The sequence below is a fragment of the Microcaecilia unicolor genome, chromosome 7 (assembly GCF_901765095.1).
Source record: "Microcaecilia unicolor chromosome 7, aMicUni1.1, whole genome shotgun sequence".
In the NCBI taxonomy this organism is placed as follows: domain Eukaryota; kingdom Metazoa; phylum Chordata; class Amphibia; order Gymnophiona; family Siphonopidae; genus Microcaecilia; species Microcaecilia unicolor.
In genome coordinates this window covers 113,377,625-113,393,442 of record NC_044037.1, presented here as the reverse complement: position 1 = coordinate 113,393,442, position 15,818 = coordinate 113,377,625, and the positions used below count along the sequence as shown (strand labels likewise).

Genomic DNA, 15,818 nt, shown 5'->3' with positions numbered 1-15,818 from the left:
GCCAAGACCTGTCGTTTCTTTCTTTACAACATCCGTAAAATCCGCCCCTTTCTTTCCGAGCACTCTACCAAAACCCTCATCCACACCCTTGTTTAGACTACTGCAATCTACTTCTTGCTGGCCTCCCACTTAGTCACTTCTCCCCTCTCCAGTCGGTTCAAAACTCTGCTGCCCGTCTCGTCTTCCGCCAGGGTCGCTTTACTCATACTACCCCTTCTCCTCAAGACCCTTCACTGGCTCCCTATCCGTTTTCGCATCCTGTTCAAACTTCTTCTACTAACCTATAAATGTACTCATTCTGCTGCTCCCCAGTATCTCTCCACACTCATCCTTCCCTACACCCCTTCCCGTGCACTCCGCTCTATGGATAAATCCTTCTTATCTGTTCCCTTCTCCACTACTGCCTCCAGACTTCGCGCCTTCTGTCTCGCTGCACCCTACGCCTGGAATAAACTTCCTGAGCCCCTATGTCTTGCCCCATCCTTGGCCACCTTTAAATCTAGACTGAAAGCCCACCTCTTTAACATTGCTTTTGACTCGTAACCACTCGCCTCCACCTACCCTCCTTTCTTCCTTCCCGTTCACATTAATTGATTTGATTACTTTATTTATTTTTTGTCTATTAGATTAAAAGCTCTTTGAGCAGGGACTGTCTTTCTTCTATGTTTGTGCAGCGCTGCGTACGCCTTGTAGCGCTATAGAAATGCTAAATAGTAGTAGTAGTAGATGCAGAAGCCTATTTAAGAAGGGTCTGTGTAGGATAAAAAGGGGGATCTAAGGCCTTGCCCTTACACCAGACAGCAAACCTCCTCCATTTAAAAAGAGTAAGACCTCCTAGTGGAATCATTCCTGGATGCCAGCAAGACCCAGGTGACAACCTCTGGAAGACCCAAGGAAGCAAATTCTAAGCTCTCAACATCCAGGCCTTGAGAGCCAGAGACTGGAGGATGGGATGCAGAAGAGGCCCCTCGTTCTGCGTGAGGAGGGTCAGAAAGCATCCCAATTTCCACAGTTCTTCAGAGGATAACTCCAGAAGCAGAGGGAGCCAGATCTGTTGATGCCAGTAAGGAGTGATCAGAATCACTGTTCTGTGGTCTTGTTGGAGTTTCAACAAAGTCTTCCCCACAAGAGGTATGGGAGGATACGCATACAGAAGACCTGTCCCCAATGAACGAGGAAGGCATCTGACGCTAGTCTGTCATGGGCCTGGATCCTGGAACAGAACCGAAGGACTTTGTGATTGATGTGAGCAGCAAAGAGATCCAACGAGGGGGTGCCTCATGCCCGGAAGATCTCTCGGGCAACGTCCATATTCACAGACCACTCGTGCGGTTGCATGACCCTGCTCAGTCTGTTGGCCAGGCTGTTGTTTTGCCCACCAAATAAGTGGCACAAAGAAGCATGCCATGCTGGAGAGCCTAACGCCACATCCAAACGGCCTCCTGACACAGTTGGTGTAATACACTGCAACCTGTCCATTTGAATTAGCACAATTTGGTAAGACAGCTGATCTCTGAAAGCCTAAAGAGCGTTCCAAATAGCCGGAGCTCCAGGAGATTGCTCTACAGATCTGTATCCTGGGAGGACCAAGCACCTTGAGTGTGAAGTTCATTTAAATGAGCTCCCCAACCCAGGTGAGCTGCATCCATTGTCAGCACTTTTTGCGGCCTAGGAATTTGGAATGGAAGTCCCACAGTCAAATTGGATTAAATGGTCCACCAAAACAGAGAACATGCAAGCACCGAGGACACTCAGATGACATCTTACAGATTCCCTGCAGCTTGGTACCACTGAGAAGATAGGGTCCATTGGGCAGTTCTCATGTGACGATATGTCATAGGCATTACAAAAACTGTGGACACCATGTGTCTTTACAACCTCAAAATCTGCCGAGCCATGGCCTGCTGAGAGGTGTGAACCCGAGAAGCCAGTGCAACTAGATATGATCCCAGGATGAAGGCTCAAACCTTCTGCATATCGAGCAGGGCTCCAATGAACTCCAATTGCTGGAAAGGGTGCAGATGGGACGAGGTAGTTTAAAATGAACCCTATGATCTCAAGCACCTTTATAGTCCTCCATATGGACTCCATCATGCTCTTCACCAGTCAATCGTCGAGATAAGGGAACACATGGACTTCCAGTCTGCACAGCAATGCTGCTACTACCGCTAGACGTGAGGCCAAAGGGCAACACATGGTACTGGAAGTGCTGTGTTCCCAGCAGAAATCGCAGATACTTCTGGTGAGCTGGGAGTATCGGGAAGTGTGTATAAGCATCCTTTAAGTCTAGGGAGCATAGCCAATCTTTTCCCTGAATTATGGGAAGGGTGCCCATGGAAGCCATCTTGAACTTTTCTTTGACGAGGAATATGTTCAGGGCCCTTAAGTCTAGGATGGGACGCATCCCGTCTTCTTTTGCATAAGAAGTACCTGGAATAGAATCCTCGCCCTTCTTCCCCTGGTGGAACGGGCTTGACTGCATGGGACTTCAGAAGGCCTGAGAGTTCCTAGGCAAGTACCTGCTTGTGCTGAGACCCGAAAGACATAGCACAATAATGTGTTACTGGCGGCTGTGGATCGGTCTTTCAGTCTGTCTTGTAACATTTAGGGTCAAGGGTCATTGATTTACCACGTTTCTGTGGTACAACCAGGGCTAAGGAATCTGAGTCGGGGAGTTGAAAGCAATTTTGGGTGGAGTCAGAGTTGGTAAAACTGTACCGACTCCAGCTTTATATATATATATATATATATATATACATATACACACACACACATACATATACACACACACACATATACATATATATATATATATATATATATATATATATATATATATATATATATATATATATATATATATACACACATATATAATATATGGCAAACTTATCATTATTCTGCATCTATAATTATATTTACTAGTACTTAGTATTTCATATCCAGAACAAAGTCAATGGTCTGGTGTATCGACAACAGCACTGGTTACAACCCACTACTACTATTTAGCATTTCTATAGCGCTACAAGGCGTACGCAGCGCTGCACAAACATAGAAGAAAGACAGTCCCTGCTCAAAGAGCTTACAATCTAATAGACAAAAATAAAGTAAACAACCAAAGCAGTTTACATATATTATATGCAGGTACTTTTTCTGTCCCTAGTGGGCTCGTATCTAAGTTTTGAACCTGGGGCAATAGAGAGTTAAGTAACTTTCCCAGGGTCATAAGGAGTTGTGGTGGGAATCAAACCCAGTTCCCCAATTCTCTCAGCCCACTGCACTAACCATTAGGAACTGCGAGGCTCTCACCTGTATCCTTGCGACGGGCAGATGACACCACACCATAAGCACCTGTGCCAATGGTCTCAATGATCTCATACTCCTCGCCCACATCAAAGACCACATCAAAAGAGCGTGCTTTCAAGAGGGCAAGGTTCTTTGCAGCAGTGGAGCGGTGGCAAGACTGCTCCTGTGATTTTTCCTGTTCTCTGCCCTCTTCCTCTTTCTTAGCCTCCCATGGTTCTGCCATTGGAACCAGTGTCCTGCAAGAGGAAACTTTTATCAGTTATGGGATTACCTCTTACCAGAAAAGCATCACACAAAACTTCCCTCCTTCCTTATCTCCATTCAGTTCTCCTCAGGAAGTAGGGAGAACACTGACAACTGAATTGAATGATGAGGAAGAGATGGAGACAAATCTAAGAGCAGAGAGAGAGATGTAAAAGACACTGGTGGAGGGGGGAGGAGGAGATGGAGCGAAACCTGAAGTACTCAAGGAGGATACTGGAAAGGAACACAGTGAGGGAAATGAACATAAACTTATGAGAGAAATGTGAAGTAGTTAAGGGAGAAGAGGGGGAATGAAAACAATCAAGGTGAAGAAATAGAGAGATGGGCAAGCACAGGTGGAGAAAAACCTAAGATCAGAAGGGTGGTAAAAAAGGGGGCTGGAAAATGATATACACCACACCATATGCACTCCCCCTCTCCCACTTTCAAAATGCTAGATCTGTCTATGTGTGCAATGCATGGAATTTAATGAAACATTTTTCTTATGTACAGCCAGACTGAAAAGCAACAGAAGTATGCCTTCTGCTCTTATTTAAGTAGAGCATAAGTCTGTTCCTTTTTTTTTTTTTTTTTAATAAATTGTCATCCCAGGAATGGAAAAATCCTAAGTGCTTAACACTCAGGGGAGGAAGTGACATCATCACTAAGGCATGAATGCTTAGGAGCTCTGCCCTGCCAGAGAGATTATGGGAAAATTAGGTTCTTACCGTGGAGTCATAGCAGATGAATCCATTATGAGTGGGTTGTGTCCATCAACAAGCAGGGGGAGATGGAGAGCACTGAAAAACCATAGTGCCTCATGGCCAGCTAGCTCCATCTGCCTCTTCAGTATTTGAAGCTTCCAAAGCAGTGTTACAACGCAAAGCATAATAACATGAACTTTCCTCACAGCGGATGAACGCCCCATAGCTGGAGCTATAATTCAAAGGAGGGAATGAACTCATTCTCCTGTAACTGAACAGAAATCCTGAAGTCTGTTTTCTAACTTCTCCCAATGATGGAACATATATACAGGATGTATCAAAGCAATCCCTAGATAGGGTGGGAACAAGCCACACCACGCGCCAGCACTTGTGCTCCAAAGTGCGCGTCTCTCCTGGCATCCACATCCAGCCTGTAATGTCGGGCAAACGAGAGCTTAGAAGCCCAAGTAGCTGCACTACATATCTTTTGAAGAGAGAGTGCTCCAGTTTCAGCCCAAGAAGAGGAAATCGCTCTTGTGGAATGTGCCTTAAAGGCTTCAGGCGGAAGCCGGCCAGATAGCAGATATGCTGAAAAGATAGCTTCTTTGAGCCAACAGGCTATATTGGCCTTAGACGCTGGAGACCCTCTGCGCGGACCTCACAAAAGAACAAAAAGATGGTCAGAGGTCCAGAAGGCATTTGACATGCGCAGATATTGCAACAGAGCCCTTCGCACATCCAGAAAGTGCAACTGCCCATAGGCTTCTGGAAACTCCTCTTTAGAAAAGGAGGGCAGGAAAATAGGCTGGTTTAGGTGAAACGCTGAAACCACCTTAGGCATGAAGGAAGGCACCGTACGTACCATTAGTCCGGATTCTGAGAATTGCAGAAATGGGTCTCGACAGGACAGCGCCTGGAGCTCAGATACCCGTCTCGCCGATGTCACGGCCATCTAAAAGACCGTCTTTAAGGTCACATCCTTCTCCGAAGCTCGCCTAAGCGGCTCGAAGGGCGAACACTGAAGGGCCTTTAAAACTAACCCCAGGTTCCAGGCCGGACACGGAACCTGCACGGGAGGACGGAGCCGAAGCACCCCTCTAAGAAACAGTGTCACATCAGGGCAAGCAGCCAGAGAGAGGCCAGCGACCTTCCCTCGAAAACATGCTAAGGCTGCCACTTGAACATGCAGGGAATTATAGGCCAAGCCTTTTTGTAAACCATCCTGCAAAAAGTCAAGTATCAGTGAGACAGAAGCCCGCATGGGTGTAACCGCTTTAGAAGCACACCAAGTCTCAAATTGGCGCCAAATCCTGGCATAAGCCATGGAAGTGGAACGCTTGCGGGCCTGTAGGAGAATGGAAATGACTTTACTGGAATATCCCTTGTCTCTCAATTGCACCCTCTCAATAGAAGACCAAAGCAGCAGGCGTCCTCCATGGTCACCAGGCTCTGTGACAACAGGTTTGGTACCAGAAGAAAGGCAGGGGATCCTCTACCAGCATCTGCCGGAGGTCCACATACCACGGCCTCCTGGGCCAATCCGGGGCAATGAGAATCACCTCTCCTTTGTGGAGCCGAATCCGCAGGAGTACTCGCCCTATCAAGGGCCACGGAGGGAACACATACAGTAGGCCCTGAGGCCAGGGTTGAGCCAAGGCATCCAACCCTGCCGAGCGAGGATCTCTCCGTCTGCTGTAGAAGCACGGGACTTTGGCATTTGTGCTTGACGCCATAAGATCCATTACGGACTTTCCCCATTTGGCACATATCTGCAGGAATACTTCGTCTGCAAGTTCTCACTCCGCTGGGTCGATCCGATTCTTGCTCAGATAATCGGCTTGCACGTTGCTCTGACCTGCAATATGAGCTGCTGACAGAAACTGCAGATGAAGCTCGGCCCAGTGGCAAATCTGCGCAGCCTGTGCTGCTAGTGCTATGCACTGAGTGCCGCCTTGGCAATTTATGTAGGCCACTGCTGTCGTGTTGTCCTACAGAACTCTGACAGCCAATCCTTCCAGGGTCAATTGAAAGGCCAGAAGCGCCTGGAAAATCGCTTTCAACTCCAAGCGATTGATGGACCACTCCGATTCCTCAGGTGTCCAAAGACCCTGGGCATGCCTTCCCCGGCAATGTGCACCCCAGCCCTTCAGGCTGGCATCTGTTACCACCAGGCACCAATCGGGGAGCGCTAGCGGCATTCCTCGCCGCAGCATGCTGTCTGAGAGCCACAACTCCATACTGAGCCGGCAGGGAACACTGCAGAGGTCTCAGGTGTGCTCTCACCCAAGGCACCACTTCCAAAGTGGCCTCATTGACCCCAACAGCTGGACTATGTCCCAAGCTCGCGGGTGAAGCATCCTCAGGAGCAGACGGACCTGGTTCTGAAGCTTGCACCGCCTTAGCTCGGGTAGGAAGACCATCCCCGAGGCTGTGTCGAACCGGACCCCCAAATATTCTAGAGATTGAGAGGGGGTCAGGTGACTTTTGGCTATATTGACGACCCAGCCCAGAGACTGCACTACTGAGACCACTCTGGCTGTAACCTGACGACTCTCTTCTACAGAGTCTGCTCTCATGAGCCAGTCGTCTAGGTACGGGAGAACCCGGATACCCTCTCACCTAAGAAAAGCAGCTACTACCACCATTACCTTAGAAAAGGTTCGGGGAGCTGTGATGAGGCCAAAAGGCAAGGCCCGAAACTGGAAATGTTTTCCCATCACCGCAAAACGCATAAACCTCTGGTGCGGGGGCCAAATTGGGATGTGCAAGTAAGCTTCTTTCAGGTCCAGAGACGTGAGAAACTCTCCTGGCTGTACCGCCGCTATGACGGAGCGCAGGGTTTCCATGTGAAAATGCCGCTCGTTCAGAGACTTGTTGACTTCTTTTAAGTCTAGGATAGGCCGAAAAGACCCTCCTTTTCGTGGCACCACGAAGTAAATGGAGTAACGGCCAGAGCCGCATTCGGCGGGAGGCACGGGGGAAACCGCTCCTATATGAATCAAGCCTTGCAAGGTCTCCTCTACCACCGCCCGTTTGGCGGCAGAACCGCATCGGGACTCCACAAACACGTCTCTTATCGGGGCATTGAATTCTATTCTGTAGCCTTCTCTGATCAGGTCCAAGACCCACTGATCTGAGGTAATCTTGGCCCACTCCTTGAGAAAGAGGGAAAGTCGTCCTCCTATCACAGGAATCGAGGAGGGGGCCGGCGCACCATCATTGAGAGGGTCGCCCTTGAACTCCAGGTCTTGAGCCTGCTGCTGCGGAACGTTTGTCCGAGCGAAAGGAGTTCCTTTGCTGATAACGGCCACGCGAAGTGAACCCAGCAGAACGCCCCGGGCGGTACCTTCTAGCGTCACGGAAGCGAGGTCTGTAAGAGGAAGGAACCGCCTGACCCTTGGAAGAAAGCCGCGGCCTATCCTCGGGTAAGCGCTGGGGTTTGGCATCCCCCAGGCCTTTCACAATTTTCTCCAACTCCTCACCAAACAGGAGAAGGCCTTGAAAGGGCAACTTCACCAACCTTTGCTTAGAGGCCATGTCAGCTGCCCAATGCCATAGCCACAGAAGACAGCGAGCCGCCACCGCTACAGCCATCAGTTTAGCCGAAGCTCTGACCAGATCATAAAGGGCGTCAGCCAAAAATGACAAGGCCGACTCCATCCGCAGTGCCACCTCTGAAAGGGGCTCCGCTCCATCTCCGGGCTGTTCCACTGCCTGTTGTAACCAAGCGAGGCAGGCTCGGGCAGCGTAGTAGCTGCATGCAGACGCCCGTAAGGATAGGCCTGAAATTTCAAAGGACCGTTTCATAGCTGCCTCCAGGCGACGGTCCTGCATGTCCTTCAGGGCAACTCCTCCTTCCACTGAGAGGGTAGTTTTCTTTGTCACAGCCGTGACCAGAGCATCCACTTTAGGCGCGCCAAATGCTCCTCACTTAGAGGGTATAATTGCCCCATAGCCCTGGCGACTTTCAAAGGTCCCTCGGGGTAAGCCCATTGAGCTGTGATAAGCTCTTGGATGGAGTCATGCAAAGGAAAAGCTCGAGCAGGCTTCTTAGTACTTGCCATCCTCGGATTACCGGAGGAGGTCTCAGTACTCCCAGGGTCTTCTATAGAGAGGACCTGCAAGGCATCAGTAAAAAGCGCTGGCAGCTCATTGCGATGAAAAATCCTCACCGCGGAAGGATCATCTGGATCCGGTGGCAATCCTGCACCTTCTGGCTCTCCAGACCACGAAGGCCTGCCAGACCCCTCAGAGTCCTCACATCCCGACCACGGGGGGGGGAGGGGGGGGGGTGCGCCACTCTCTGAAGGGGAATCTACCCTTCTGCGCTTGTCTTGCGGGCATCTGTCAGGGGAAAACGGGCCTGACGGTAATCCAAGGCCAGACTCCACTGGAGGGGATACAGAAAGCAGGGCCGCAGGGGACCCCTGCGGAAGAGCTCTTTTTAACAGGTATACATTATGCAGCAATAAAACAAATGCAGGTGAAAATGGCTCACCCTGGCCTCCCGGTTCCAGTCCGGGGGAAACAGCTCTTTTATCAGCCTCCACACGAGGCGCCCCTCCAGGCTCAAACCCCTCCGCCTCAGTGGGGGTCGCACCATGCTGTTCCAAAATGGCGCCCGCTGCCAGCTCCACGGAGCAGGAAAACATCGCTCGCCATGCTCTGGCCGGCTCTACCGTCTGAAAAGCACGCCTTACAGAGCCCTGCTACAGATTTGCACTTGCCACAAACGGAACAGCGCTTAACTTTCTCAGCGGCCATCGCCGAAAGCGGCGGAAATTCAAAATGGCGGATTCGCGCCAAAACGTCCCGAACACCGGCCCTCCCCGGAGGAGTTACAAAATGCTCTTATCTCACCAGCCCGAGTCTCCGAGCTAGGTCACGCTGCACAATCAGAAGAAAACCTCTTTTCTGGGATCGCAGTGCCAAAGCGCGACGTGACTTTTTTTTTTTTTTTTTTTTTAACGCTGTGAGGAAAGTTTGAGGCAACAGCAAAAGAGGCAAATTTCCAACTCCGGAGGATCAGTAGCATAGGAAAGGCAGGGAAAGGGCGAACCTATGAGCCTGCATCCACAGCGTGGGCAAAGACAGGGACAGGGCTTGCCTATTTGTCTACTTCCACATCGGGGGCCGGGTAAGGCAAGGAAAGGGCTAACCTATTTGCCTTTAAAGTGGGCACCATCAGCCACAACACCCCTGCTACAACTGGCAAAAGCACAGGAGCCACCCCAGGCAGATTTTCTGAAGGAGCTTGAACAAGCTGCAACCACCCTGCTGGGGAGATAGAGAATACTGAAGAGGCAGATGGAACTAGCAGGCCATGAGGCACTACGGTTTTTCAGTGCTCTCTATCTCCCCCTGCTGGTTGATGGACACAACCCACTTGTAATGGATTCATCTGCTTGATGACAAGGAAATAATAATTCTCACCTCCAACGTTCTTTGGGTCTGGCTATTGTATAACTATCAAGTCATCATTTAACCTACAGTTTTGAATGCACAGTAGGAAGATTCTAGGTGAAGAGCAGAAGGTATATCATTCCAAAGCTTTGGTCCAATATAACTGATGGCACAAGCCCTAGTGGATTCTAGACGAATGACAGAGGGAGGGGGTAGTGCAAGCAGTCCTTCAGAAGAATGGAGTGCACGAGACGGAGTGTATAGTATCAGAAGATGAGAGAAATAATCTGGGGCCACAGGAAGATGTGACAAATACCAGAACTAGGATCTTGAACTAAATTTGTGAAGGAAGTGGCAACCAATGCTCTTGAAAGAGAATTGGTTTAGCACAGTGAAGAAGACGGACTACAGTGGATTGCACCAATTGAAATCTTTTCAAGGAGTGAAGCGGAAGTCCAGAATAAAGGGAACTGTGGTAGCCAAGACGAGTAATAACTAAAGATAATCCTATCTCATGTGGCTATACCACATGAACCTATCTTATCTCTACATCACTCTGTATTTGTTTACACCGCAGTCTGCAATTGCATCTCTGGCACTATGTAACCCACATTGAGCCTGCAAATAGGTGGGAAAATGTAGGATACAAATGTAACAAATAAAAATAAAACATAAGTTCAAATCGGAAATCTTAAGTTCTTTGGGGGAGGTTCAGTACTGCACACTACAGAATGACATGGGGCTGGGGAACCACAGGGACGGGAACAAATTTTGTTCCTGTGTCATTTTCTACTTTGACGCCTGTTAATGGACTGTTATTTATGTTTGAGTGATGCCTACAAAGATATTTTGATTTTTTTGGAAAAACAAGCAAACATACTGGCCACAACTAGCAAAATTTGAATGAAGGATCCTGTACAGCCTGCTACCAGCACATCTTCTAAGAAGACAACTTCTATTCCAGGGAGGACTGTGGAAGACAGGAGAGCTAGATTGAATCCTGAGATTGTTGATTACTTCTTATTTATCCACAGATTAAAAAACCATAACAGTGCTTCATAGGGCATATTTTCCCCTCTAGAACATACAGAACGGGTTGTGTTTTATACCCATGGACATTTTAACTGTGTAAATTAGGATTCCTTGGTGTAGTAGAAATCACCTATTGCTGGGGTTGAAAGGGTAGAGGGTGGTGGTGGGAAGGAGGGTTATTATAGCTGCTCATTGTTATTAATGTTTTCTATTTGTAATTTACACACAAGAGTTGCACAGCATATTGTTCCTTTTTATATTTTAATAAAAAGATTTAAATATAAAATGATAAGTGTTCAAGGCTTCTGCAGATGAGGTCAGAGCCCATGGGGCGGGGGTGGGGACAGGGGGCGTGGACGGAGACAGAACCTACGGAGACAGGGTGGGGACTGGGCCAGAACCGACGGGGCGGGGATGGGGCCAAACTTTGTCCCTGTGTCATTCTCCACTGCACAAACAGGTAATAAACATCACTCCTGTATTATATTCTGCCATTGTTTTGATTTCATCCAGAGGTGTGTGGATTCAGATATACCAGCAGCTGTTTGGGATGCTATCAAACTTTGGGGAAATTGTGATCAATAGAACAGCATCAAATAGCTGTACCAAACAGACTTTATAATAGGGCAATGCTTCATCATCCTTCCCCCCAACACAACCACATGGGGAATGGGAAGCGTCATAAGCATCAATGTGAGGAAAGCACAGTTTCAGCCCCACTTCATCACTTGGAACACTATTGTGGTGTGGAATTGCACTAATTTAACTGGAATTATGGCAGATGCTTCAATATCCTTGCCAGAGAGATAGTGAGATATATTGTAGAATATATCCCCACCATGTTCTTTTTGCAAGCTCCAGAAATGGACTAAGATTACTCTCTCATTTCATACAGGCCACCTTACCTAATAACTGAAGATGAGACAAAAATAAAAACCCACTCAGTAATGCTGTGCACAATTAGCCCCCCCCCCCCAACTCAAAAAAGCAAAAGCAGTAGAATAACTCAAAGGTTTGGCACAAGCATAGAGGATCCCCAATTGCAAGAAAATAATAGGACAGTCAAAAATCAACTGGAATTATGGCATGGTATCAATAATTAAACTGAACAAATTAAATAAGTCATAATATTCTGTAAAGATACCAAGTTACACACTTTCGGCTACTCTCACCCGCCGAACACCTTCCTCACACGCACCGGGGGAACGGGTCTTCCCTCCCTATGGTCCCTGACATCTCTCTCTCTGGCTTCCGCTCTCCATCCTGTCCGCGATCCGGCACTTCTCTTTCAACAACCCCCCACCCCCCTCTTTTTAAGATCATACCTGAGACTGTCCACCAACAATCCCGCATCCGCAGCTTTCCTTCTCCGGTACGCTGTACGGTACCCCTATGAAACAGACACACCTTCTCTCCTCAGAGAGACGCACAGCACAGACAGTACGTCCCGCCTTTGCCGGAAACAGGAAGTTACGTCAGAAATAGATCGGGGTTGATGGAAGGACGGAGGAGGTGTAACCAAGCAAGGAGGTTTAATAAACAGGAGTGGAAGACAGGTTAGCCTATCTAATCCATTGTAAGCAAGAAAGCCAATTAGGACGTATGAGTTTCCCTTTCCCAGCGGAAATGTCATCCCCGTTTGCTGGAGTAGGTGGAGGCTTAGCCCTGCATGGGTTGTGGAGCCGTCGTGGATCCAGTAAGTATTATGGGGAAAACAGGATTGCTGAAAGGGAGCAGGAATTTAACAGGAATGGGAGAAAGTATGAAGGGTCAGCTGCAGGCTGAGGAAAAGAACTGGTAGCAAATGCAAGAAATTTGCATGATGGTGTGGAGGTGAGGACAGTGCTTGAGAGAGTGCATGTGCTCTTTTGTACGTTTATGTGTCAAATAAATAGAGCCTCCCTTTAAAGAATCTGCCCTTTGAAAGTCCATTACTACTACTACTTAACACTTCTATAGCGCTACAAGGCATATGCAGCACTGTACACCATACATGAAAAGACAGTCCCTGCTCAAAGAGCTCACAATCTGAATAGGACAGACAAACAGACAGAACAATTAAGAGGTAAGGAATTAAAGATGTGGGGATAAAAGGTCTCTTTCCCACAGATAAAGGAAACATATTACTTACTCCGCTGCCAAAAGATGCTAAGAAAAGCACAATGGACCTCACCAACTATCGCCCAGTAGCATCTATCCCGCTCATAACCAAACTCATGGAGGGCATAGTGACGAAACAACTCACTAAATAAACACTCAATTTTGCATGAGTCTCAATCAGGATTTCGGTCAAACCACAGCACCGAAACTGTGCTAGTGTCTGCAATGAACTCATTCAAACAAGCAATTGCAACTGGTAACAACATACTCCTCCTACAATTCGACATGTCCAGGGCCTTCGACATGGTGAATCATGGAATACTATTATGTATACTAGAATACTTCGGAGTAGGAGGTACAGTTCTCAAAAGGCTCAAAGGATTCCTGACCACAAGATCATACCAAGTAACAACGAACGCGGACATATCACCCCCATGGATACCTGAATGTGGAGTTCCCCAAGGATCCCCCCTCTCACCAACTCTCTTCAACCTATTGATGATACCTTTAGCCAAACTTCTAGCCAATCAAAACCTCAACCCCTACATATACGCAGACGATGTCACGATTTACATCCCATTCAAACATGATCTAAACGAAATCACCAACGAGATCAATCAAAGCCTCCAAATCATGCACTCCTGGGCGGATGCATTCCAGCTAAAACTCAACGCAGAAAAAACACAATGTCTTGTACTCACCTCACAACACAACACAAACAACTACTCCACCATAACCACACCATACTGTTCTCTTCCCGTCTCACAAAATTTGAAAATTCTTGGAGTTACCATTGCAAAACCTCACACTAGATGCCCACGTGAAGAATACGACCAAAAAGATGTTCCACTCCATGTGGAAACTCAAAAGAGTAAAACCTTTCTTCCTGAGATACATCTTCCGTACCCTGGTACAATCAATGGTAATAAGTCATCTGGACTACTGCAACGCACTGTACGCTGGCTGCAAAGAACAGACTATAAAAAACTCCAAACAGCCCAGAATACCGCCGCCAGACTCATATTTGGAAAAACTAAATATGAAAGTGTAAAACCCCTAAGATAGAAACTTCACTGGCTCCCACTCAAGGAACGCATTGCGTTCAAGATCTGCACGATTGTACACAAAATCATTCACGCAGACGCCCCAATATACATGCTAAACCTCGTGGACCTGCCTCCCAGAAACGCCATAAGATCATCCCGCAAATTTCTCAATCTGCACTTCCCCAGCTGTAAAGGACTAAAATACAAGCTGGTACACGGCACCACATTCTCTTACATGGGCACGCAGTTGTGGAATGCATTACCTACAGCCCTGAAAACTATTGACGAAATAACTAACTTCACAAATCCCTGAAGACACATCTCTTCAACAAGGCCTACAAAGAGATCCCATAGCCTTACAAAACTACCTCACCAACCCACCCAGTTATTAAAGTCCACCTTCCACACTATCTTGCCTAACACCTTCCTTCTCTCTTCCCTCTCTTAATCTTTGTACATTACTAATTGTATCTGATATCCTGGAATGACTATGAGGCATATTTTCAAAGCACTTAGCCTTCCAAAGTTCCATAGGTTTCTGTGGAACTTTGGAAGGCTAAGTGCTTTGAAAATATGCCTCTATGTCATAACAAAACTCTGTAAGCCACATTGAGCCTGCAAATAGGTGGGAAAATGTGGGATACAAATGCAATAAATAATAGTAAAGGTACAGGCAAGTGAGCAGTGATTAGGAGTCAAAAGCAGTGTTAAAGAGGTGGAATTTTAGCCTGGATTTGAAAACGGCCAAAGATGGGGCTAGACGTACAGGTTTGGGAAGTCTATTGCAGGCGTGACGTGCAGCGAAGTAAAAGGAATGGAGTCTGGAATTAGCAGTAGTGGAGAAGGGGACAGACGAGAGATTTATCTACAGAATGGAGTGCCAGAGGGGGGGGGCGTAGGGAGAGACAAGAGTGGAGAGGTACTGGGGAGCGGAAGAGTGAATGCATTTATAGGTCAGTAAGAGAAGTTTGAATTGAATGCGGAAATGGATAGGGAGCCAGTGAAGTGACTTGAAGAGAGGGCTAATGTGAGCATAGTGACTCTGGCGAAAAATGAGTCGCGCACATAAGAGGCTTTGGGAGGCTAAGCCTCCCCAGCCCAGCTGTGAACTTCCCCGTGGCCCCGCCTTCCTCCTTCTCTAAATGCAGCCCGAGACAAGACTCGACGAAATCTTCTGTTGAGCAGCGCAGCGGCAGCCAGGAACGAGACCTGCCGTCGCTACTCTCCACACACAGCCAGCATAACATAAGAAAAAAAAAGAAGCGCGGGGCCGCAGCAGCCTTCAGCCATGCGCTGTCGGCTCTGCCAGTCTCTGCCCCGTGACGTCAATTTCCCGTTCCGGGGTCAGAGGACCGGCAGAGCCGACAGCGCAAGTCTGAAGGCTGCTGCGGCCCCGCGCTTCTTTTTCTTCTTCTGTCAGCGCTGCTGTTAAGAGGCCCGGGCCGGAGGGAGAGAAGAGAATGTGGCCACTGGCTGGAAACGGTAGGAGGAGAGAGAGGGAGAGCAGGGGAGAGCCAGGGACATGGAAAAAAGCAGGGGAGAGCCAGAAAGAGATGGGGAGAGAAAGAGGGGCCATGGAAAAGAGCAGGGGAGAGCCAGGGACATGGAAAAAAAAGCAGGGGAGAGCCAGAAAGATGTGGAGAGAAAGAGGGGCCATGGAAAAGAGCAGGGGAGAGCCAGAAAGAGATGGGGAGAGAAAGAGGGGCCATGGAAAAGAGCAGAGGAGAGCCAGGGACATGGAAAAAAGCAGGGGAGAGCCAGAAAGAGATGGGAGAGAAAGAGGGGACATGGGCAGGAGAGAGAGAGAGAGAAGCTGCTGGGGAGAAACTGGGGGAGACCCTAGCTGTCAGACTGAGAAATGCTGGCTGGATGAAAGGAGGGAGAAAGAGGAAAAATGCTGGAAGGAGGGGGCAGAATGAGGGAAGACACTGGTAGGGAGGGACAGAGGAAAGACACTGGAAGGATGGGGTGAGAGAGGACATGC

At 48.2% G+C, this 15,818-nt stretch overlaps 1 protein-coding gene across 2 annotated transcripts in view; it reads right to left on the bottom strand.

The window, feature by feature from the left end:
• The window catches only part of MAPK7 (mitogen-activated protein kinase 7), a 117,298-nt gene extending 105,194 nt beyond the window's left edge, over window positions 1-12,104 (bottom strand). For both annotated transcript variants that reach the window (XR_003942881.1, XM_030210158.1), the window contains exons 1-2: window positions 12,014-12,104; window positions 3,310-3,542 (exon numbers count right to left, since the gene is read on the bottom strand). Coding sequence is in view for 1 of the 2 variants with exons in the window: in XM_030210158.1 (XP_030066018.1) it covers window positions 3,310-3,529 (220 nt within the window). In the remaining variant the exon portion in view is untranslated. The remainder of the gene's footprint in view (window positions 1-3,309; window positions 3,543-12,013) is intronic.
• Between the last annotated feature and the right edge of the window lie 3,714 nt (window positions 12,105-15,818).